The sequence below is a fragment of the Gossypium raimondii genome, chromosome 12 (genome assembly GCF_025698545.1).
Source record: "Gossypium raimondii isolate GPD5lz chromosome 12, ASM2569854v1, whole genome shotgun sequence".
Lineage (NCBI taxonomy): Eukaryota > Viridiplantae > Streptophyta > Magnoliopsida > Malvales > Malvaceae > Gossypium > Gossypium raimondii.
Window position 1 is genome coordinate 13155603 of NC_068576.1, and position 26485 is coordinate 13182087.

The window sequence follows — 26485 nt, forward strand, 5'->3', positions numbered from 1 at the left end:
CTTACCAACATAGTGATTTCCAATTAAACATGAGATAGTGAAACTCCTTGGGTCCTTCAAATTTGGAGGTAATTTATTCATCAACATTGCTATGCACCCTTCAGTGAGTGAAACAGTTTCAAATTCTCCCAATATGCGCTTCTTTGACAATATATCTTTCATAAATGTCATGTAATTGGGCATTCGATCCAAAGCTACAACCAATGGTATGTTGATATGGAGTTGCTTCAATACATTCAAAAATATTTTGAACTGAACATCCTGTTTAGAATTATGAAATCGCTAAGGAAAGGGTAGAGGTGGTTGTCCTTCAGGTTGCTGATCTTGTTTTGATGTGGCATTCTTGTTGGCAACATGATCTGATTCTGCTGCAACATTCTATTGTTTACCCTTTTCAGGTACAATGTGCTTTTCAGATGGCTTTGGGATCTTTACATTGTTGTTATTCGAGTTATCCTCTCTTGCCGTGGCATCTTGAGCAACGTCATCAAGCTGAGTTCCGTTTTTAAGAGTGATGGCCTTGCACTGTTCCTTCCCTAGTGATCTCGAATTCTCAGTACTAGTTGGCAAAACTCTTTGTGGCCTCGAATTTAAAGCATCTACTATCTGCTCCACTTGATTCTCAAGAGCTCGGAGGTATGCAGCCTGACTCTGGATTACGACATCATCCTTGGCCATATATTCTTTCAATAAGTCCTCAATAGATGATGATACCTGACCATGTTGGACATTTTTCCTCGACATATGTTGATTATAACCAGGTGGTGCACTAAAGGCATTTTATCTTGCTCTATGGTTAAAATTTTGCGTACCATGATTATTCCAACCAAAGTTTGGATATTGCTTCCACCCGGATTATAGGTGTTGGAATAGGGATTATTATTCCAATTTAAATTAGCCATGTAGCACACATATGCTAGATTTGATGGGCATTCATCAAATACATGGTATTCATCACAACAAACACATTCTAGCTCGAATGCTTTCATATCCTAAACTGCAGTTGCTCTCTTCATTGTCTTGATCATATTAGTTAAAGATGATACTTGGGTTGTTAATGAAGTGATTGCATCAAGTTCCATGGTACCAGCAACTTTCTTGCCCATCCCAACTCTTGCGATCAAATATTAATAATCATTATTGGCAATCTTTTCCAAAATCTCATATGCTTAATTATAAGATTTATCCAACAAAGTACCATTCGTGGATGCATCAACTACCGTCCTTGTATGTGCATTGAACCCATTATGGAATATCTTAATCTGAGTCCAGTGTTGAAATCCATGCATTGGACATTTCCGAATTAAGTTTTAGATCGTTCCCAAGTTTCATATAGTGTTTCATCCTCTAATTTCCAAAAGGATGTTATGTCATTTCTAAGCTTGGCATTCATATTTGATGGATTATACCGCAGCAAAAAACCTCCGGCACAGATCATTCCATGATTCCACTATTCTCGACGGTAGAGCATTCAGCCATGCTCTCACACGGTCTCTTAAAGAATATGGAAACAATTTAAGTTGGAGAGCGTCTTTAGGAACACCCTGTTGTCTAAACGAGTCTCAATCCTCTAGAAAAAGCCTTAAATGCAGTCTTGGATCTTCAGTGGGTAACCCACCAAACTCTCCTACTATTTCCAATATTTGAAACATTACCGATTTCAGTTCAAACTGCTAAGCTTGTATATGTGGTTTGACTATCCCGGGATTCAAATCATCCAAAATTGGCACAACATACTCTAGAATTGGTTTGTCTCGGTCATCTATCACTCTACGAACATGGTGATTAGTGTCCTGACCATCCTGATTATCATTCATACCAGGTATCACGCTATGAACAGGAGGATTAACATCTTGACCATTCAGATTATCATTGAGACCAAGGTCATTGTTGTTCCTAGCCATTTTTGCAATTCTTTGCACCTTCTTCCTGAAGTTCTCTCAATCTCTAGGTCAAAAGGATACTCTTTGTTAGCAGGAATGCCTCTTCTCATGCACTGATGGAAAACCTGTAAAAATAAAATGAAACTAAGTTAGATAAAACTAATGGAATTAAGTAAAATAACCAAACCAATTTGTACCGAATTGTCGTTCTTCGGCAACGGTGCTAAAGACTTGTTGCATGTGAAATGATATGTGAATTGTTCAAGTATACATGTCAAATCAAGTAAAAAAGTGATAAGTCAGATCGTCTCCATAAGGATAGAATTAGGTATAAAAGTGGTCAAGTTATTATGACGAATTATGATTAATGCTATGGCAAAATGAAGATAAGTATGCAGTGGTAATTTAAAGGAATAATAATGTGTAACTAATAAATAATGGAAAATGCTATGACAATTCAAGAGTGAAAATGCAATGGAAATTAGAATAATAATTACGTGAATAATATGCGAACAAATAAATAACAACTCAGAATGCTATGGCAAAGATACTATGACAAAGGATAAAGGATCTACGATGTTGATTTGGAAGGTTGGGATTAATAAGAATCTGCCCTTACTTTCAGTAATGCCTCAGCAAAATCGTACTCAATCTACTACTCAGAAGAGACCTAAAGTGACCTGCTTCTTTCAAGAGCTAGATCTCAAGTTACATGGCCTATGTCTAAAGGCCTCAGCACGATACCATGCATTGTTTTGTCTTCATTCTATATGAACGCTGCTCTATGTCTAGAGTCTACTACAAGTACCTGTTGAGTACTTGCTCATATCATTCAATTATGGTCCAACTACTCCAACCTTTTTAGAATTAGATTAGTTTATGGGCATGCTGCATAGTCGTCTATGTCTAGGGATTGCACACATAAAATTTAGAAATAAAAAGAATTGAATGAAATAGTAAATTAATTCAGATATGTGTTTTTACCTTTAAAGAAAATAAAGGTTTCATCATTTAATTCCAACCTTGTGAGATTTAGCTCATGGGTCAGTAATTAAAATTCAAAATCAAAATATCATTCAACATTATTTCAACAAATCAATTCAGGAAGAGCAATCAAGAAATAACGGAAGAACTTCAGGAGGATAGTTTTCGCTTATCCAGCCCACACTCCAGCGACTCAGTGTCCTATGATGGTTGCGAGGGACTGCCTTCGTCTTCCTCTTCCTGTCACTGCTCAACCACTACCCTTTATTTTTACCTAAGGATCTCTCTTCTTTTGTGTCCGCCCCCTTTAGGGATTCCTTCTTCTTGTTGTTTTTTTTCGTTCCCCTTTTACGTTTCATCCTTTGGCTTTTTATAAGCTTTTTCCCTATGATAAATCCAATCAGCCCATGATTTTCTTCCCTCTTTTTTTAGGAAATTTTTTTTTGGTACAAGTAGAATTAGGCTAAAACTGTTATGCGTTTAATGTTGGCTCGTTCTTCGTGGAATTGCCATGGCATTTGTATTGGAAAACCATCCAACCTTTTGCCACGACAACCCTTCATTCCTTTAATTCTTTATCCGCATCCTGGACCAGCCAATTACTACCAAACAAAACCTTCTTGCAAACAAGTTAAAGTAACATATAATAACCTTTAAGCACATTCCAATCCTCTTAATTTAATGCAATGAAAATTACGAATGGAATGTCCTAAAAGACAACAAAATTTACTTAAGTACAGGCGATTAGTTAGGTCTAAAGGCATGAAATATAACTCTTTTCAAGAGTTATCACCTGCTGGGATAGCGAGTAGTTGATTGAAGAGGAACCTGAAGCGACGGTTGATGGGAATTGCCGAAGCGAGCTAATCACCCACAATCAGATTTGATTTATTCTATTCTTTGACCTCTTGAAATTTTATTTCTTTATGTTATTTTATTATTATAAAAATCTTAAAAACTTCTTTTATTTTGCCTTCGTACTATAACTTATTTAAAGTACTACTTAGATCCTTTGGTGTTTAGGTTAGAATTGATCTAGCACTCGCCTCCCTTGGGTACTATACTCGGAGTACTCACTTGCTCCGTTTTAACTATATTACAACTAGACCCGTATACTTGTGGATACCGCCTCAGATTTCCATACTGTTTTCTATAGTATTTACACTTTAAATGTTAGTACATCCGAAGGCGGTCAAATACAAAACATTAATTTACTTGTTTTAAAATAAAATATGCAACAAAAAAATGCAAAGAAACATATAATTTTTCATCCTTCTTTCATAACTTCATTATTCAGTTTAAACATGACTATTTCATGAACCATCACACTTTCTCTTCATACATTCAATATATAAAACTATTCAAATTTCACAACCATTTTTATTTCCATCCACTTCTCATATCATAATTTTGGTTTCTATTTTCATTTTCAATTTTATCTTTCCATTTTATTTTTCCATTTCATTTTCCCCTATTAACATGACTCAGAATCAGACTCAGATATGCGGATCCAACCAACATACCAAAATTTTGCACTGAGTGTCTGACAAATAAATTCGTAGAAATGAATTGTGCCCTACGCTGGCCAGTAAAATCGATGAATAGATGTGCATAGAACTAGTCGTTATAGCCAAAAAAATGGGGTGCCCAGCAGTCCCCGACACGTAGTCATAAAAGCTTGAAATTTTTCTAACCTATGGCATGCCAATTATACTTGACCCTACCCGAACAGTTAATAGGGTAACATAATTCACGGTTTAATTTATAAACCAATTCTTTAATTTATAAACCAATCCAAATAATTCACTCATTTGTATATATACACATGGCAACATATTTAGTTTCCATAACATAATTAGTTTCATATTTCAATAATATTCGATACAATCCTTAACACAAATAACCAATTCAACCATTTCAATATCACACACTAAAACAACTTTGTAGCTTACCTTATAACTTACCATATAATGCAATGTTCAAAACCAACAACTAAAATAGTTCAGATTATAGAAACACAAATCACAAACTCATAGCTATTTGTCGACCACCTGGTCTTTTCCTTTCTTTCTTGAGGATTCTAGTTCGACGGTAGCTATGGATTAAAACAGATATTATAAGTTAACACTTCACAACCCAATTCGTATTCAATAACAAAATTTATACTATTTTTGTATGAAATTCAATTTAGTCCGCAAAATCGGGACTAGCATGACTTCATAATTAATCCTCCAACATTAAGCCAAATTTTCTTCGAGTCCCTATAGGACTTCCTCCTTCTCAACCAAACCCCTAAATTTGAATTTTGCACAACTTAGTTCTTTTTGCATAGACTTATCAATTGACTTTACAAAATAGTCTCATTCCACTTCCAACCTCAAAATCTATCAAAACAACAAAAAAAAAAAACTTAATTTTTTCTATAATGGCAAAAACTTCCATAAACTTGAAATTTTCCAAAAATTTCAATATAGGTAAGTTAGCTCATGAACTTGGGGTTCCAAAAACATAAAATTTATATAAAAAGAACTAAAATATACAAACCAATTTGAGCTTTAAAAATTAGAACCTATGGTCGAATGCTCCTTCTTTCTTTCTTCCCAATTTCGACATGCAAGGCAAAGTTGAAAGTATGTTTCTCTTTCTCCCCACTTTGCCATCTTAATTCTAATTGTTTATGTTTTATTATTATTATTTTCTTTTTACTAATATTATTACATTAAAATTCTATAACACAACTAACAAATAAAATCATGTTACCATCCACTAAAATAAAGTAATGGTTTAATTACCTAACGAGTCCCTTGATTATAATTTACTTATGATTTAATTATAATTCAACTTTTAAACTTATGCAATTGAGTCCCTGTACTTAAAATATGTCCTAACTCAACGAAATTACCTAACTGAAATTCAATTCGCTACTAAACTAACTGTGTAAATATTTAATACAAATATTTACGAGTCTGATTTACAAAATCGAGGTTATCAAACCATATTTTTCAACACCACAATCTTTCGGGTCGTTACAATTCTCCCCACTAAATAAATTTCATCCACAAAATTTACCAAAAAATAGGTGGGGATATTGGGTTCTCATTGTCTCTTCTGACTCCTAAGTCGCTTTCTTGACACTGTGGCTACGCCACAGAACTTTTACAAGTGGAACATGTTTACTTCGCAATTCTTTCACCTCGCGAGCTAAAATTTCGACCGGTTCTTCCTCGTACGACAAGTCGGGTTGAATCTCAATTCCTTCCACTGAAAGGATATGAGACGGATATGATCGGTATCTACTGAGCATCGATACATGAAGAACATCGTGCATGTTCTGTAACTCTAATGGTAATAACAATCGTTATGCAACTGGTCCCACCCTTTCAGTGATCTCATATGGTCCAATAAAACAAGGACTCAACTTCCTTTTACATTTGAATCGAAGAACTTTCATCCACGAAGAAACCTTTGGGAATACTTTATCACCAACAACAAACTCGAAGTCTCGATGTTTTAGGTCCGTGTACATTTTCTATCTGTCAAAAGTTGTTTTCAATCTACTCGGATCACCTTAATTATATATTTCGTTTCTTGAATCAATTCTGACCCAACAACTTTTCCCTCACATAATTCTCACGAACAAAAAAGTGTTTGAAATCTACGACCATATAGAGCTTCATACGGAGCCATTTGAATGCTCAATTGGAAACTATTATTATACACAAATTCAGCCAAAGGTAAATAATGTTCCCAACCTGATTCAAAATCAATTACGTAAGCTCGAAGCATATCTTCCAAAATCTGGATAATATGCTTAGATTGCCCATCTATTTGCGGGTGAAAAGCGGTGCTGAAGTTAAGTCTCATACCTAGGGATTCGTGCAATTACTTCTAAAATCTTGATGTGAATCGAGGATCTTGATCAAAGATAATCGACATAGGTATGCCGTGTATCTGATAGTTTCTCGAATGTATACTTCAGCAAGTTTCAAAAGTGACCAATCGGTTCTGGCTGCAATAAAATGGGTTGATTTTGTAAGTTGATCAACTATCACCCAAACAGCATTATTCTTGCTCGAGGGTAACAGTAACTCTATTAAGAAATCCATCGTTATGCACTCACATATCCATTCAGGAATCGACATAGGTTGAAGTAATTCGGTGGGAACCTGATGTTCTACCTTAACTTATTAACAAGTTAGCATGTAGCCACAAATTCCACTATTTCCCTTTTCATCTCAGGCCACCAATATGACTCTCACAAGTCACAATACATTTTCATCGTGAGCTTCACAAAGTATTAACTTTTTTAATCAATAACATCGAGGACACATATTTGATTATCGAACCTTAGACAATCACAGTAATCAATTCTAAAGTTTTCTAACAAGTCATTCTAAACCATTTCTCTTTTCCTGCCAATTTGGCATCATCCAACTGCACTGTTCTGATCTGGTCAAACAACACCAGTTTGACTTTCAACTCAGCCAACAAACTTCCGTCATTATGAATATTAAGTTGAGCAAACATCATCCGCAACTCAACTGTTGTTTTTTTGCTCAACGCATCCGCCGTGACATTAGCTTTACCAGGGTGGTTGATCGCTTTTGAATGTAGTAACATCCAGATTGTGAATACTGCAATAAAATTTAGAACAACAAGGTGGTATTCGCAAGTATACAAGTCGAGTTGTAATATAGTTTTACAATGGAGTGGGTGAGTACTCTGATGATCATACCCAAGGGAGGTGAAGGCCAAATCAATTTTAACCTACACACTAAAAGGTCTAATTAATACTTTAATCAAGTTAAAATACAAAAATGTAAATGAGAGGTTTTTGGGATTTTTATAATACTAAGAATAAAACAAATTACATAAAAGAAAACTAAATTTAAAGAGGTAGAAAAAGTAGAATGACTCAAATCTGGTGATGGGTGATTAGCTTGCTTCGGTAATCCAAATCAACTGTCATTTTAGGTTCCTCGTTAGCCAACTAGTCGCTACCCTAGCAGGATCTTCTAATCTTCCACTAACATAATAAGTCAGCAAAGACTACTTATCTCCCGACCACAGATTCCAAACAGGCTTGGGGTGAAGGTGTTCACAGATGGGCAATACAAATTTTGGGTTAATTCCCACCTTGCTGACTTTCCGGGGTTGTCAGGCCTAGCGTTTGTTTCATGCTCTTCTTTTCCCAAATAACTGATCCGTTGAGTAACCCTATAAAATAGTTAACAGATCATGCCTCCACTCGCTTATCCCCAATAGAAGGATTAGTTCCTTCTGGCTTTCATAAACAATATGGAATAGATGGAAGAATAAAGCATGGTGAATGAATTGAACTGTTGTTTAAGAAAAGCCTGATTTATATAAATAATAATACAAATCCCCAGAAGTTGATCACCTTTACAAATCATATCTCTTGATGGAATGCATCGAACACATAAACTAAACTTTGAAAAACCTAAGAAAGAAATAAAACAAAACTAAATTTAAAGAGAGAATCTAGGTTAATGGAATGATGTCCATAGCATGAGCGCAAGGAGTCTATTTATAGCCTTCATGTGGTCGTTGTCCTTAACCCTAGGTCAACTGACATTCTTAAGCTTTACGTTTAATTGTGCGGACCAAAATGCCCCTGCATCGTGTTTAATTTCAGTCCTAGAGTTGATGTCGCAACACGAGAGGACCTCTATCATGATTTATAAGTCAGTATGCTCCTCTTTGGGATATCTTCATGGGTATGTCACGGCATCCTCAGTCAGTGTCGCGACATCAAAGGTAGTTTTGTACTTTCTCCATTATGTTCTCTATGTTGCAACATCGAAGGTAGTTTCGTACTTTCTTCATTATGTTCTCTATGTTGCGACATCGGACTTCCCATATTGCGACATAGCAACCAGTGTTGGCCTAAAATGCCTTCTAATGTTCTCCTGCACACTCAAGAAGTACGTTAGCTCTCCCTTAAGCCTCATTCGGCCTTAAGGTTAGTAAAAGAATTATTTCACACATTTTATTAGATAAAAGTAAAACTAAAGAAACTTGCCTAAAATATAACGGACATGCTTGTATTCAGGGTCCTCAACTGCAAAAACTATTTTAATCTGCTACATCGAATTACGACAGATCAAACTCCCCTACACTTAAGTTATTGCTTGTCCTCAAGAAACATATATCAAAAATAATAAAATGACGACCTTTAAATAAATATTAACATGATGAGTAGTTGATCTGTTGTAATTCGGTGTAGCAGATTAAACAAGTTTGCACACTTAAGAAGCCTGAATACAAGCATTTTTATTACATTTTAGTTAAGCTTCTTTAGTTTTACTTACATTCAATAAAATGTGCAAACTGAGTCTTTTATTGACCTTAAGGGCTGAATGAGGTCTAAGGGAGAGCTAACATGTCTTGTAAGTGTGCAGGAGACCACTAGAAGGAATTTTAGGCTGATATTGGATGTTATCTCACAACACGGGAGGTTTGGTGTCGCAACATAGGGAAAAAAATGAAGAAAGCTCAAGTTTGCCTTCGATGTCATGACACAGACTAACGGTTTCGCGACATACCCCTGAAGATGGCTACAAAAGAGCATATTGGTTGCTATGTCGCGACACAGGGCCTGATGTGTCACAATATTAACTTTGGGACAAAAATTGTAACCTCCCAAACCTAGCCTAGACGTTATGGCTAGATTGAGAAGGCTACATTAGCCACCAAAATGGCTAAGCTAACTTACGTTACTTTTGAAGACCTAAAATAAACTCATTTTAAAGAAAATCGTAGTTGTACTTTGAGTTAGCTTAAAGGCATTCATTCATTAGATCATGTATATTTAGGGTTCATTTTATTATTGATAGTGTTTTTTTTGAAAAATAGTTTACTCGTTGCTCTTCTTTAAGAAAAAAAAACTCGATGTTAAACTAATGCAGCGAAAAAACCATTTTTCAAGTCATTTTGGAAACTTACTTGCTTTATCAATTTGTTTTTCAAAAACGGTTCCTTTGTAATGCAGTGGAAACTAGGGAACAATATCAAATTTTACAAACCAAAAAAGATGTTTGAGTAATCCATGCATGCAAGAATCTCCAAAAGAAAACTTACTAAGCCATAGACCAGAAATAATTAAAAATTACAAACCAAAACAAAAAAACACTTAATAATGCTTATTAAGAAAAATAATACGAGGTCCAAGGTGATTCTTCGAATGTCAAGTCCAGTTCTAATTTTGAGATTTACCTGAAAAGTTGAACACTATTAGGGTGAGCTTATGAAAAGCTCAGTGTGAGTCAAACTATTATTTAAACAAACATAAATATCGAATATAGTGAAACATATTAGCTTTAACAAAAGAAAACAAAACTGTCATAGGAATTTCATATCATTACATAGGCATTATCAAATTGATGTCAAATGGTGTATGAGCATGGCACATCATTCATTCGAGTAACAATCATTAATTTCGATACCATTCAATACAACACAGTACAACACATATCATAAATAAAAAAGATTCAAATATGTCGTGAGCATGGTGCAAAGCAAAAATGTTCCTAACCATACCATCCGCTACACAACACATAAAAAAGCTCATTTAATTAACTGATTACTCTAAATAGAAACTTGACAAAAACAATACTTATTTATAGAAAACAAGCTCCCTAAGTGTCGAATATGACCTAATTTGCCACAACAAATTGTAGCAGATCACATGTATATAAGGGCACCTTAGTGTGTATATGGTCATTTTGAGTTGATAGTTATGTGGTAAATGTGGTATTGGTTGATCTTGTATGTTAAGTATAGAATGTAACCTATTAATGCATGATTTGGTCAAGTTTGATGCTATTAGGGAGGATGACTTAAACTTGCATGTTTGGCATGTTAAAGGTTGCAAGTGAGCTAGTTGGAATAGCTAGGTTGATGAATGATTTAGAAATGGTAAGTTTGAATGCTAAGCAGGAAACATAGCTTGGTGTATGCTTTGGTTAGTTCATGTCAAGTTCACTGGTTTCTTTATTTCATAAGTTTGAGATGTTTGAATTGAAAATGAATTTAATTGGTGTAGTTAGTTTAATAAAAGGGTTGATTATGTTTAAATTGGTATGAAATGATGGTATTGAATTTTGGAAAGATATATGGAAGTATTTAAGTATTTGTTTGAAAGCTTGAAAGAGGTACCAAAGTGTTAATTTGCCAAGACAAGGGAAACATTGAGACCTCGAGTCCCCGACATCATGACATGGGCTGATAATAAACGACATCGCGACATCAAGATGCCTGAAGTCACAATGTGACCTACTGCTTGACGATGTCACAACATGGAAATCATGATGTCGCGACATCGATCTAGAACTTTAAAAACTTTAAAATTTGATCCTAATTCAACCTTAGGTTAGTAATACAGCTTTCGTAAGCTCGTATAGGACCTGAAAATGGTTGTATGACATAAAATGATTGTGAAATACATTAATTACATGTGTAAATGCTTGTATGGTATATAATTCTCTGAAGTTGCTCTGACAATGAATGTTTCATCCTATAGCTCAGACCCGGTGATCAGGTCGGACAAGGGGTGTTACAATATAATAATTTTTTTACAATATAATGATAGAAAACAAACCAAAAATGGGCTCCTGGTAACTAATCTCATAGAGTTTCAATCCAATCTAAATGTCCATGTTGTAAAGGATTTTCTTCAGTGTTTTAATTCGATCCAATTTTCATTTGAGTTTCCCAATTAATATAATCTTCATTATTGGGCTAAATATCCTCCAAACAATCAGCACAACTCATTCAAACTACTATATAAATTTCCAATACTCAAATATGAAAATTGTAATTAAATAGCTCTAGTGTGAAGGAAATGGGCACTTCCCTAGCACTTAAAGGTCGGTTTCATATTTTTCAACAATGGTATTTGGTGTTAACACTGTTAGTGAATTGCTAAACTAGTCAATGAAAATTCAAGATGTAGATTTTTTTCCAAATCATCAAGTCCACATGGTAATATAACTAATAAAGGAGCAAGCGGAAGAAGATCGTATTCAAGTTCTTTAACTCAAGAAAGAAGGATATAGGTCTGACCTATAAAGAATAAATAAAGAAAACGAAAACACTAAAATAAGAAATTTGAGAATAAATAATATATAATAAATAAATTACAATAAAAATATGTGGAAGATGGAATGAGTAAATCGATGGATATGATGGATAGATTGATAAGTGTCCAATTGAACCCTTTGAGATATAAACCCAAACAAACACATTTAATGACTCTAGTCAACCCTCCAAGAAATCATTCCTTGCAAAATTGAAGGATGAAGAATGAACTCCCATTACTCCTTAAAGAAAAATTTAGAAGAAAGATACTTATAAAAATCATAAGAAAGAAATCTTGCACAAAAACACTAACTCCTGGAGTTGAAAACTTTATTAATGAAAACAATTTTTTTTCTAATGAACAATGAAGAGGCCTTTATATCGGCAAGTTAATTACATCCAAAGGATATTCTAAATTATAATGAAACTCTAATTAATCTAAATAAGAAGTAGTTTTAAACTAAACTTTCTTATTTGACTAAGAAACATAGAACTCTTAAACAACTTTAAATAATTTAACAATATCCAAAATTCGAATAAATAAATAATAAAATAATGAAACTTAATAAATACAATATTGAGCTCATATATAATAAAATTAAGCCTAAAAATTGAACCTAATATGATTTAAACTCGAATTAAAAGTTTGAAACGCATAATTTCCGTAATAATCCCGTCTAGATATTTTACTCACGCAATCTTCACTAAAACAGTAATAACTTGAGCTCCCAAAATTGCAATTGAGTTATTCAAAGTGCATTGCGAAGATAAGAGATAGATCTTCAAATTTTATGAGACATCTCAACCTAAAAATGTTTGGATCCCATCCAAAAAGTGATTGCAAGTCAGCTAATTTTTTAACTTGAAAATTGGCAACTTTGCTGAATAGAATTTAATAAATTTCACCCTATCCATGCATGTATCATTCCCCCTTTCGTCAAAAATATTCGTCCTCGAGTCTTGTTTTTGGCGGAACAAGAAAGAATCTTTATCATAGTTGGAATGGTTTAACAGAGCTCCTCTCAAAAGATCAACAAATTCCTGAAAGAATAAAATAAGTCCACTAGACAAATTCAAGTTAAGGATAGTGAAAACATAATCATTCCTCTCTTTCAGATAGGTTCTTTTTTTCTTTCCATTCTCTTTTTCAATGTGAATTGAACTATCTAATTTTACCTCATAGGAATTTTAACTCACCAAATTTGGACTATCAAATTGTCTTTTATTGCTCAAGGTCTATTTTCTCTCAGTCTTTTAGCATGAATCATCCTCACTGCCCTTTAACCCCTCACAAAAATTTTGAAAATTAAATTCATCAGAATACAACTCTTTAGAAAGACAATAAAGGTCTAACTCATCCAAATCCATAGGCTCTAGGAAAAGATTCTCACTATCAACTTTTTCTAGTTCACAAAGTTCACTATCACTATCATCATGGTTCGCACTATTACTATCAACTTCTTTAACATCAACTTTGGAACAATGTGCAATGTTAGATTTAGGCTCAAAATTAGACACAAAATCACACTTACTGTCTTCACAAATGGTGTCACTTGAAGTTTCTTGGTCATTCATATCATCATCATCAGTGGTAGCACTAAAAGAAGACTCCTCAATTGGCTCGGTGTCATACATATGTTCTTCTTTGCAACTTTCATCATTGGGTGGATAGTGAATCGGACATTGGGAACCGTAATGATATTTTGAATCACACCAATGGCATTTCACAATGGAACGATTGAAATGTGCAAGTGTACACAATTGCAACAAGTAATAAAGTGACAAGTAAATGTTGAGTTATCGTACCCACAGGGACTGTGAAAAGAATTATGAATGCAATTAAAAACACTTTGGTGAAGAAAAATATTTTGATTTTGAGGAAGTGATTAAAAACTAAATTTTAACTAAGTAAAAAAAAAGTTCCAATGCACAATTTCAAAAGATGATTTTAATCAAGATGACATAATTGTGTTAGATTAATTACATTTCTTAACTTAGAATTACTAAACTCACGTTCATGTTGTCACGAATAAATTCACGGCAACTTTGTAATTTGCTAACTACTGTTCATACGTACCTATTAAATTATCTAATTTCTTAAACATTTTCCAATGTCAATTCACACAATTAATCAATCTTTATAAACACATAAAAGATTAAGTGAGGTAACAATGTATTCTTACCTTGAAACAGTTTAATCACAATAATCTTGTAAGTTATGCAAGGCTAATGTACCGTTTAATACCGTCACTAATTTAACCCTCAGCTACCTTAGAAGATTAAACATGCATTGATTAAGTATTGTGTCAATTATTTACAATTTCAAAATGATTAAATAATTAATTCATTAGTTACCTTACAATTATAATGCAAGAATAACTTAAATATGGTTTTACTTAATCAAATAACTTACCAAGGCCTATAAGAACACAAACATAATTTTAATAACTTAAGTGAACGAAATGCAATCAACCTAACACGAATTAAATTTAAGCCATATTATTTAAATTAAACATATCAACATAACAATTATTCATAGACATGTTCATAACAACAACAATAAAAATTAAAGGATAGGGAACTAGAATCAAATCTGATGTTTCTCCGAAGCTTGACTAGTTTGCTCCACTCCTCTTTCTCCACTTGTTCTTGCTAAACCGAGGTTTCTACTACCACTTGAATGCTTCTACCAATGGTGGTTGAAGGGATATTTTCCAAGAAGGGAAATCGGCAAGGGAATGGAAGGGAAAATGAAAAACAAAGGAAGGGTTTTGAAGAGACAAAGTGAGAGAGAAGTGAAGAATGAAAGAAGAAGAGGTGTGTTTGAAATGAGCAGCCAATGGGGGTATTTATAGGTTGAGTAGGCTGTTAAAAATAGAAAAAAATCAGCAGCCATTGACTCCCCCCATGGCCGGCCACACATGTGGCAAGTTTGAAGCTTTCAAACTTGTTAAATTTAGCTAGGGACAAATCTACAAAAGCTTGATAAATGGAGAGGTTTGAATACAATTTCAAGAAAGCTTCAAGGGTTGTTTTGCAAGCCAAATAATCAGCTAAATAAGCTGATTGGGTCAGCATGTGGGATGGTTTTGGGTAGCCCATTACTCGGTTGGATCAGTCTTCTCGATTTAGCACAATTGGGCCTCATTTCATAATTTAAGTAATAATAATTATTTAACCCAAAATAAATTGGATTAAAATTAAAATTAATTATATTATGAATTAATATTCATAAATTGGACCGTTTTAGGCTGAAGAATTAATTCACCTCGATGCTTCAAAAATTGCTTCTCAGTTTTGCGCTTCTAGTAGTGTTTGTTGAGTCATTTTTTGCCCTTTGTGTGAATCTGTCGAAAATTAATCAAAATTAATCAAAATTTAATTATAAAATTAATTAAAATTTGACATTTTAATAATTTAATTATTTTATAATTATTATATATTTTTCGACAAGATTACACCAAAACTGCATGAATTTGGGTTAAAAAGGGCATGAAAAATCTATATATTTTCGTGTTTCCACACAACAGGTGAGTGATAAATCATACTCACATTTTCTTGTTGGCATTGTGATCCCTCTTATCACCAAACATTTTTTTGTGCTATTCAAAAAGTCGTTTAAGTATGTGTATCCCACTATGACCTTTATTCAAATGTCGTTCCTGACAAATCCATGAACAATAGAATATTTTTGGGCATTGGAAACAACATGTTCATGCGGGTTTTTTACAAACACAACATTTATGATTTGCCCAAGGTTTATCATTCTCCTTGTCTTGTTTATGTGTGCGTACTATTATTAGAGGCTGAAATAAAAACACTCAAAAAAGAAAAGTTGATCAAAGAACATTAAACCTCATCATTATGCACTCGCAACCAAAAATAAACAACTCTAAGATGCAAAGAAAATAAGTTAAGATGTTCCCGCTTGTAATATTTAAAGACTAATCAAACTCAATAATATTAAAAAAAATGTGGGATCACTCTCTAACAAAGTTGGCCTAAGACTCTAAGAAGCCAAAGAAAAACTCAACTCCAAAGAAAGTAAGTTGAATAGAGAACTGAGAAACCACTCTTTTCATACCTATTGACACAAGAAGCTAAAATGTGTTAGAATACATAATAGAATAAGAAAAACTAAAAACAAAAGAGAACCTAAGGCTAGAATCAAATAAGATAAACTACCTAGCAGAAAACTCGAAATAATGGAAATCAACTTGAATTTTTCGTTTAAGGTGTTCTTGATGTGCTAAAATCACGAAAATTAAATTGAATCCTCTTTATATGATAAATATCATATTTGAAAATTTTGGGCACAAAATTTAATCCACATTTTTTTTAATTTTTATTTTTTTAGAGGTTGTTTAAGCAAAATTTGCAAAACACTTTATATACCACAAGAAAACAACTCAAAAATGCCCAAATCTAATACCAAATTATAAGAAACAATGGACCAAGATCGTATTCAAGTTCTCCAACTCAAGAAAGAAGGATTCAGATCAGACCTAGAAAGAAAAAATAAAGAAATTTAGAAATAAAGAAAACGAAAACAGTAAAAGAAGAAATTTGAGAACAAAGAATAAATATAAATAATAAATAATTAAACGAATTTTTTTTACAAAAAAAAAGAGAAAGAAAGTGGAAGATGGAACGAGTAAATCGATGGATATGATGGATAGATTGATAAGTGGTCCAATTGAACCATTTGAGACATAAACCCCAACAAACTTAATTACTGGCTCTAATCAACCCTCCAAGAAATAATTCCTTGGCAAATTGAATGATAAAGAATGGATTATCACGACTCTTTGAAGAAAATTGAGAAGAAAACTACTTATAAAAATCACAATAAAAAAATCTTGCACAAAAAAACTGACTCTTAGAGTTGAAAACTTTATTAATGAAATCAATTGTCTTTCTAATGAATAATGAAGAAGTCTTTATATAGGCTAGCTAATTACATCCAAATAAAAATATAAAGTATAATGAAACTCTAATTAATCTAAACAAAAATAGTTTTAAACTAAACTTTCTTATTTGGCTAAGAAGTATAAAACTCCTAAACAACTTAAAATACTTAAACAATATCTAAAATTCGGAATAAATAAATAATAAAATAATAAAATCAATTAAATACAATATTGTGATCATATATAATAAAAATTATGTCTAAAAATTGAACCCAATATGATTTAAACTCGAATTAAAAGCCCAAAACTCATAATTTCTGCAATAATCTTGTCTAGAAATTCTACTCGAATAGTCTTCACTAAAACGATAATAACTTGAGATCCTGAACTCAAAATTGAGTGATTGAAAGTGACTTGCGAAGATCAGAGATAGATATTTGAATGCTATGAGGACATCTCAACCTCGAAATGCTCAGATCCCATCTAAAAAGTCGTTGCAAGTTAGGTAATTTTCTAAACTTGAAAATTGGCAGCTTCAGTGAATGAAATTTAATAAATTTCACCCTATCAGTGCATGTATATGAGTAAATGATAAAGGAGCAAGCAGAAGAAGATTGTATTCAAGTTGTTTGACTCAAGAAAGAATGATTCATATTTGACCTGTAAAGAAAATTAAAGAAATAAAGAAATAAAGAAAAAGAAAACACTAAAAGAAGAAACAAAAGAATAAAGAATAAATAGAAAAACGAAAAAAAAAACAAAGTGGAAGATAGAACGAGTAAACCGATGAATCTAATGGATAGATAAATAAGTGTCCAATTGAACCCTTTAGGATATAAACCTAAACAAACTCAATTAAGGACTCTAATCAACGCTCCATAAAATAATTATTTAGCAAATTAAAGGACGAAGAATGAATTCTCATGACTTCTTGAAAAAATTGAGAAGAAAATTATTTCTAAAAATCATAAGAAAGAAATCATGCACAAAGAAAATAACTCTCAAAGTTGAAAACTTTATTATTGAAAACAATTGTTTCGCCTTTATATAGGCTAGTTAATTACATTAGTTAATTACATAAAAAAACTCCAAATTATAATGAAAATTATCTAATTAATCTAAATAAGAAGTAAGTTTTAAACTAAACTTTCTTATTTGACTAAGAAATATAAAACTCCTAAACAACTTAAAATACTTAAAAATATCCAAACTTCAGAATAAATAAATAATAAAATAATAAAACTTAGTAAATACAATATTAGGTTCATATATAATAAAAATTAAGTCTAAAAATCAAACCCGATATTATTTAAACTAGAATTAAAAGTCTAAAACTCATAATTTCCATAATAATCTCGTTTAAAATTTTTGCTCGTGTATTCTTCACTAAAATGGTCATAACTTGAGCTCCCGTACTTGAAATCGAGTGATTTAAAGTGCATTGCAAAGCTAAGAGATAGATCTTCAAATGCTATGGAAACATCTCAATCCAAAAATGTCTGAATCTCAAACTTAAAAATTAGCAGTTTCGGTGAATGAAAATTAATAAATTTTACCCTTTCCATGCATGTATCAATAACATTATGTGAAAAAAATAAAACAAAAAATTAATTTAAAACAAATAATTAAACATATGGTTAATAAAAAGAAGTAAATACTAAACTTATCTTCTCCATTTAAGTAAATTTAACCATATGTTTAGTATTTGCTTCTTTTCCATTAACCATATGTTTTGTTATTTTTTAAATTACTTTTGTGTTTTATTTAGTTATTCTTCATTTTGTAAATTTAACCATATGTTTAGTTTTTCTAAATTAAATTAGTTTTTTTATTTTATTTAGTTTTTACATAATGTTAGACTAGATAGTTAAGAGAAAAAAATTCTACGTGTCAAATTTTCACTGGTTAGTTTAATAATTTAATAATTGTGTTAACACTAAGTATCATAATAAGACCCATATTGAGGATTAGGTACCACATTGGACATTTTATGAAAGTACAAGTATCAAATGTGGCATTATTCCATAAAATTATTATTTAAGGTATATATAAATTTAATATGAAATATAATTAATTATTTTACATATACTAGAAATTTTATCTCACACGTATGTATGTGGAAACCACGTATTTAGAACACATTAGTACAATTATAAATAACATACAATAAATAATGAAATGCAATATTTGAAACTAAAATAATAACACATATGCAATATGTACCAAATGTTACTTTAGTTGAAATTGCAAAGTTGAAAGAGGGTATGTTTGGTGTTTTGGGTTCAAATCCCATTTTAAGTACTGAATATTTTCTAGATTAAAAAAGAGAAATACCATTAAATTAATATTTATTGCCTTTTTAAAATAAGGTTATCTTGGTAATTTAATAAGCGAGTTGAGTTATAAGTGATACCAATTCAATCAAAATCTTTTATATATGGTAAGTATAAATATACAACTGATGGGGTGATAAATTGTTCATATTAAAATAAAATTGTATAAATATTATTAAAATGAAGTTTTATTGAGGATAAATTTTAGGTTTTATTAATTCAATTGGTATGGATTCAAAATCTATCATACACATTTTTATTTTTATTGGGTTTCGTTAAAATAAAAAATTAAAGTACCCTAAAATAATATAATTTAATATAATTACGAAAAAATATTTCGTAATTTTTCTAATCGAATTGATGTTGATTTAACTCATGACACTTCCTCAATTAAAGAGTTAAAGAATAATATATATAATTAAATATAATATCCTCCTTTTATCATTTTATACTTTCACCTCACTATTATTTTTGCGATTGAATCAAATGTATATTTTACCACTAATTTTAATATCACCCCTGCCGTGTGAATCTCATTGCTGAGGCCTTGTTCTTCCAAAACCAGCATTTGGGCTTTATAGATCTTTTCATCGTCAGATTTAAGGTATGTTAGACTAAAAACTTAACCCGAATTTGGCCCAGATTATTAAAACCCTAATACCTAACCATGCTCAAAACCCTCATTTCACTCACAGCACTCAACAGCACAAACTCTGGTGAAGTCCGTTACAGTTTCCGACCAAATGCTCAGGTTGTGGCGCGGCCTGAAAACGGTGGTCCAAACATCACCGGCGAATACACACCATTACCACACCATCCAAGCTATCCCACGAGAATGCACTGGCAGCCGTATCTCGAGCCGTGATAGAGCCCAAGGTAGAATCCCTGCTGTGGTTTTCTCTCAAGGCTTGCTTGAGAAAAACCCAAGCAACCGTTCCCCGTCCAGGAAACAAATTCTTACTACCGAAAGAAAGCAGATTCGATCCATTATCAAGTCCGTTCAACTCCCTTTCTTTTGTTCCACTAGGTTCCAGCTTCAGATCCGGGCCGGATCTGGCTCTTCTGTCTTACTTGAATCCGGGACGGTTTTACCCATCAAGGCAAGTTTTTTACTTTTCCCCGCTCTTTCTTTTTTTGTTTATTAGTAGCTTTTATTGTTACCCAAGTTCAAATTTTCTATTTTGGGTTGCTTTTATAGATTCATAGGGACGAAGAGAGTGGTAAAATATTGAATTTGGTGTTTGTTTGGGCGGATGAAGGGACTGAGTTGAAGGTTGATGTGCCTGTAGTTTTCAAAGGATTAGAGGATTGCCCTGGTCTTAAGAAAGGTATGCAATTTAGTGCAATTGTCCCCATTTGATCTTCTTATTGATGTTAATTTTGTGCAAGATTTAGATTTTACTATATGATAGGCAACTTGCTTGTTCATTGCTTCTTTTAGATGAAAAATGTTATATATGCTAACTATCTGAAATTGTTGGGTAAAGGAAGTAATTAGAGACTTATGTCTTGTGATTATACTTGGTTTAGCAATTCACTAATGTTGATAATACTAGGTATCATAATAAAACACATATTGATAGTTCAGGTACCGTATTGGACATTTTCAAAGTATAGGTATCACATTGGATATTTTATGAAAGCACAGGTACCATAAGAAAACACATACTGATGGTTCAGATACCACATTGGACATTTTCAAAGTACATGTACTACATTGAATATTTTATGAAAGTACAAGTACCAAATGCGACATTATCTCATATATTAATATGATATTGGACCTTCCGGGGTTTATAAATCACATTTTATAATGATCTGTTATGGATAATAAGATTAGATGCTACAATTCGTTATTTAGTTTTATGTCATGGGATTTTGTTAAAATTATACATTAATGTTTTCTCCATTAGTTTTTTACAACTTCTTAAATGAGTTCCGGTATCTTTAACGTTACCAATACTCGGAGCTCTAGCCCTTGTTGTCCACTTACTCTCTTGCCGTGTTATACCAATCTTAATTGTCTTTCCTCACTTCTCATATTATCAATTACACTAAATGGTGTTAACTTACCAAATGTTCTGTTGAAAGCGATAATGCACAAGAACCTGAACAGACATATGGCCTTGCCTTGCCTATTATTCATTGCATTTTCTTGTAGAGAACTAGCATGTAAATCAGACTAACACAAATGCCAGCTTTCGTGTTGCTAATGGAGAAACCGTGTGATGATACATCTTATTATTAGTATTCCCCTTTTCGTTTATTTATTTTGATTTACCCCTGCTTAATCTCATTGTAGTCTTTGACAATCAGATTATGCTTTGTTATTTGACAAATGATACGTTGATGCTGTACCAGGTGGCTACTTTAAAATGATAAGAAGCAGTCTAAAGTTTCAATGCCCGGCAGAACACATTCCTCAAAAAATCGAGGTGGATGTGAGCAAATTAGACATAGATGATAGAGTGTTAATGCATGATATCGAGGTTCATCCGTCCATGAAGCTTCTAAGCAAAAATGAAAGCATGCCTATATGTAAGATTGCGCCGACTTATATTGAAAATCCTGAGCCCATAAAGGTATAGCTAAAGAAGCGTGAGTTGAAACGAATGCCAAGAATAATTCCGATATTTCTTGATGTCAAGAGACATGGCATTTAACATTTAAGAATGAATTTCGAATTGAGCTTTGTGTCTTTAGCTGTTTCGAACCATGTTTCAAAGTAAACATTAAGAGGAGTTGGTTCCTGCGGAATGGTCAGTCTGTTTATTGTAGATTCTGCTGAATTCAAGTAGTTTTTTTTTGTTGTTTTTTTGGCAACTGGTTTCGATGAAGTACAAATTCAGATACTGAAATTTTTGTTCATTACATACTTCTTTATGATTTTTAGAGTGTTGTATTAGTTTAACATTGCTTTTTAGAATAGTTTTAAAAAAGTGCTTTTGAGAAATATTTTGAAAAGTTTGATTTAAGATTTAAGTATTTAGGCCTTGTTTAGTATTGCTTAAAAAACAATTTTGGCTTGAAAAGAACTTTTGGAAAAAAGTGCTAAACAAGTTGTTTTTGCTGTAATTTTAGCTTTTAAAACATTTTTGAAAAGAAGTTAAAATTTTAGTTTTTCTTTTACTAAAAGTATTTTTGGTGTTTAATAACTTTTTACCCTTCCAATAATATGGTATTTTTTCTTTTCTTTTTTTGGTGTTTAATTACAAATGTGTTAAAATTATTAATTAAAAATAAAACAAGTATTTTTAAATAATACAAATGTGTTAATATCTAATTATAAATATTTAATAGTTATATTTAATTTTTTTAAATATAGTTTATATATTTTAATTAAATTTTATAAATAATTAATATTTATTCTTTTAAAACATTTAAAATTTATATTTCATATATTAAAATATTAACAAGTAATAATAAATTATTTTTATATTCTTACTAAAATAAATATTATTTAAATATATATTTGTTAATTGATAGTACCATATCTAAAATGGGCATTTTATTTTCAAAACACTTTTTAACAAAGAATGCTAAATATTTAAATTTTAAATTGAACTTTTAAAAATACTTCTCAAAATCATTTTTCAAAGCATTTTTTAAAGCATTTCTCAAAAGTAATGCTAAACTAGCCTTCATATTCTTTGTTAAAAAGTGTTTTTAAGAAATAAAATATTTATTTTATACATGGTGTTATAAAACAACAAATAAACATTTAAATAATGTTCAAATTATTTAATATTATGATATTTTAATAAGAATATAAAATACAATTTATTATAGTTTGTTGTTAATATTTAAATATATGAAAAATAAATTTTAAATATTTTTTTAAGTAATTAACAAGGGGAGGGAAAGTATCATGTGGTGGAGGAGTGTACGTAATTAAACTGTCATAAGTGTTTATGGGAGAGAAAAGTTAAAAATTTTAACTTCTCCATTTGAGGAAAAGTGTTTTGGAAAAGTAAAAAATTTTCTTCAAAGTTGTTGCTTTAGGGTTAGTTTAGCAATGATTTTGAAAAGTATTTTTTTTTAAGATTTGAGTGTTTCAGACATCACAAAAAATTATTTTGAAAAATAAAATATTCATTTTAGACATGGTATTATTAAATAACAAATATGCATTTAAATAATGTTCAAATTAGTTAATATCATTATATTTTAGTAACACAATTGTAAATACACACCAAAGATTTTAAACACTTAAACACTTAACAAAAGTTTTAAAATGGGCTAAGACTTTCCTGAACATACTTCTTACTTATTTATTATTATTCTAAGTCATAGATTCTGAAGATAAATGTTTATTTGATTACAACTAATACTCAATGATAGTATAAGACAATACCATTTGAAACTTTATTAAAATAAACCCAATCGTGGCACATAATACTACTTGTCATTTAAAAATATATTCTCAAAAGTGTCCCTCTGTATGCATAATATCGCTTTACGATCAACTACTTTGGCGCGTTTCTGGGTTAGTCCCTTCTGGAGAACTAGTTCAAACCTAACAACCTGCATTATAAATAAACACCCACAAGTTCAATGGAACTTAATGAGTTTCAACCAGTATTACCTTTTAACTTTATTATTGAAATCCTTGACTTTAAGATTCTGGAATTCATTTCAGAATTTTGCGGATACTTTTCTTATTTCTGGTTGGTGGATAACCATATGCCAATATCTTCACTTAACCATCTTATACACACTTCGCTCAATTGACGAATCACAGACTTTATACCATATTTCAAATGTTATTACACAATTTCTTTACAGGTAGTAGTTGAATTCACTTCTTAGAATAATACCCAGTAGATGCTACTCTTGACAGATTCCTTTACCGGATCCAATGATTATTAGAACACTAGTTACATTGTATCTTTAAATTAGTCCAGACAAACCAACTTAGTTAGAAGAATATAACATTTTATTTCAAGCAATAAAATCTCAAATGTCTTCAATACAGGACCTAAGAAATCCAGGTTTGGCAAACACTTTCACCACTTAATATTACAATTACATAAAGTTCTCGGTCATGGCAAATCACTATGGCAGATTCCTCAGTTGGTTACACTGTCGAGAATTTTATTCGAAAATGCCTCACAGGCCTACCCAAATCTCACACAAGGTAGACTAACATCTCACCAATTAAGTTCTACAGAATTCACCATATAGGATTTCCAAATAATTCTTCACTAAAGCTCTTCCTGTATTTATTGTCTCGATGGAGCTCTGTTCTGTGTTTATCGTCCTGGTGGACTAACACAATGGATGTCATTGAACATTTCTCACATGGTCTTACACCTCATATCATATATGTAAATGCCATGAAGCCTCTCTCACATGGTCTTATACCTCATATCATATATGTGGATGCCATGCAACCTCTCTCACATGGTCTTATACCTCATACGATATCTGTATATGTTATGGTGCCTCTCTTACATGGTCTTATACCTCATTTTCACATAACACAGATTTTTCAGTACTAGAATCATATAACAGGAAAGTATTAGACAATGACCATACTCACGACTACATAAACAACATATATCACACACATCTAGGCTCCATGAACCAACTCATTACAATAGAGATACCTATATAAATCTCATTTATATTTATGACAAAATCATACTTTCAAATACATAGTTCCCATACATGCATTCTACATAACGTCATATCATGTTGCCCATTGTTCACTTCATTTACATACTTGCAGATACTTATCAAAAAACACATGTAGACATATTTACATCACTCTACAAGAATACATACTCATTCATAGGAATATCAACCATACCATAACCAACACAAAATGACATGCAAGAGTCAGGTTTAGAGACTCACTTTTACCTCATCCCAAGGATTCTATTTCGATAATTTTTCCCTATCCAATAGCAGCAACTGTTTAAAATATCATGAAACATCCATTAGAATCCTTATTTACAGTTAGTTTACTAATGTTTCAATTGTGTGCAACCCCAAAGCAGAGCATTACACTCACGCCCTACTATCCTTACACCTTTCATCATCCTCACTCATCAATAATCATATCATAGAGGGCTATAAAACTTACTAGAAGGTTGAATCATCCAATGATTAAATGAGGTCTTAGCCTTATATTATCGAAGAAGAAGAGAACATCTAGGTTAGGAGGAAAGATATGAACGTAGAGTAGAAAGAAAAGTCGTTAGAAATGTCTACTCCCTTACTAGCTATAAACTCTCTGTCCCCCTACTGTGGACTTTGACAAGTGACGATGTTTACCTAACCTAACCTCTTATTTTTCCCACAAAATCTAGATGAAGTGAAGGAAATCTAGTGAAGATCTTCGTTGCTGTTTACCAGTCACGAAGAGGGTCTAAACACTTTATTGACTCCCAACTAATCTCGTCATTAGAAACAACTTGAACAGTGCCCAAATAAACCAAGTGTACTATACTTTGGCAATGACTCGTGTACGGCGTGGCATTAAAGACAATTAAGCCTCTTGTAACATTCTCATACACTTGGTAGGCTCTTGTGCCCAACCAAAACTCTAAGGCGTACTCTTCATTAGGCTACCCATTCTTGAGCGAAGTCTTTTTTTACTTGGAGATACCCTGAAATTATATCTTTAAATACCACCAATGGACGAATTCTTTGTTAGTATGTGCCAAAACTCTAACTCGCCATCATGCCAACAGGGTGGTGGACTATGCTACCACAACGCGCCAAACAGTTTACATACATACTTTACTCATCTTTCTAAATTTATCGATTTTTGGGGTGTGACATAATCAACAAACCATCAACCAATTTATCACATAATCAAACTTAAATGTTAAACAAACATTTTATCAAACTCATGGTAGGCATAAGATAAAAGTATAGAGTTTAAGAAAATGTTAATTTAATTTATGAAAATTCAATGAAGCCCAAGAGTTTGATCATTTCTCTTTTGCATTGCCATATCAAAAAATTTTAATCGTTGTTGTTAGTTCATTAACAAGTGGATGCAACTTACTTCAGTAGATAACCTAAATAAGACCGTAATCCCGTAAAAGAATGAAAGTGAGCATTTGATTCAAATACTAAGAATGATTATTATGTCGTCTACAATTCCAATTGGGGAGATGACTAGTCTTGGCTATCGAAGCAATTGACTCCACGAGTAGAGACATAGATGCATTCATTGGTAGAATGATACATTGGACTAGACCCAAGATGAATTAATTTTGAATACGTTTATGAATTAATTCACTTGTGATGCTCAAGGTGTGAT

At 32.0% G+C, this 26485-nt stretch overlaps 1 protein-coding gene across 2 annotated transcripts; it reads left to right on the forward strand.

Moving 5' to 3' along the window:
- The first annotated feature begins 19666 nt into the window (after positions 1–19666).
- LOC105763344 (hypothetical protein) lies at positions 19667–22077 on the forward strand. Of its 2 annotated transcripts, XM_052624751.1 has the most exons (4): positions 19667–19813; positions 19905–20309; positions 20408–20537; positions 21571–22077. In XM_052624751.1, the coding sequence occupies exons 2-4, from the start codon at positions 19953–19955 to the stop codon at positions 21795–21797; spliced, it is 714 nt and encodes a 237-aa protein (XP_052480711.1). In that variant the 5' UTR covers positions 19667–19813; positions 19905–19952; the 3' UTR covers positions 21798–22077. The 2 variants fall into 2 exon arrangements, with proteins under 2 accessions (XP_052480711.1, XP_012436999.2); XM_012581545.2 differs by lacking the exon at positions 19667–19813 and having other exon boundaries at positions 19852–20309.
- The last annotated feature ends 4408 nt before the right edge of the window (positions 22078–26485 follow it).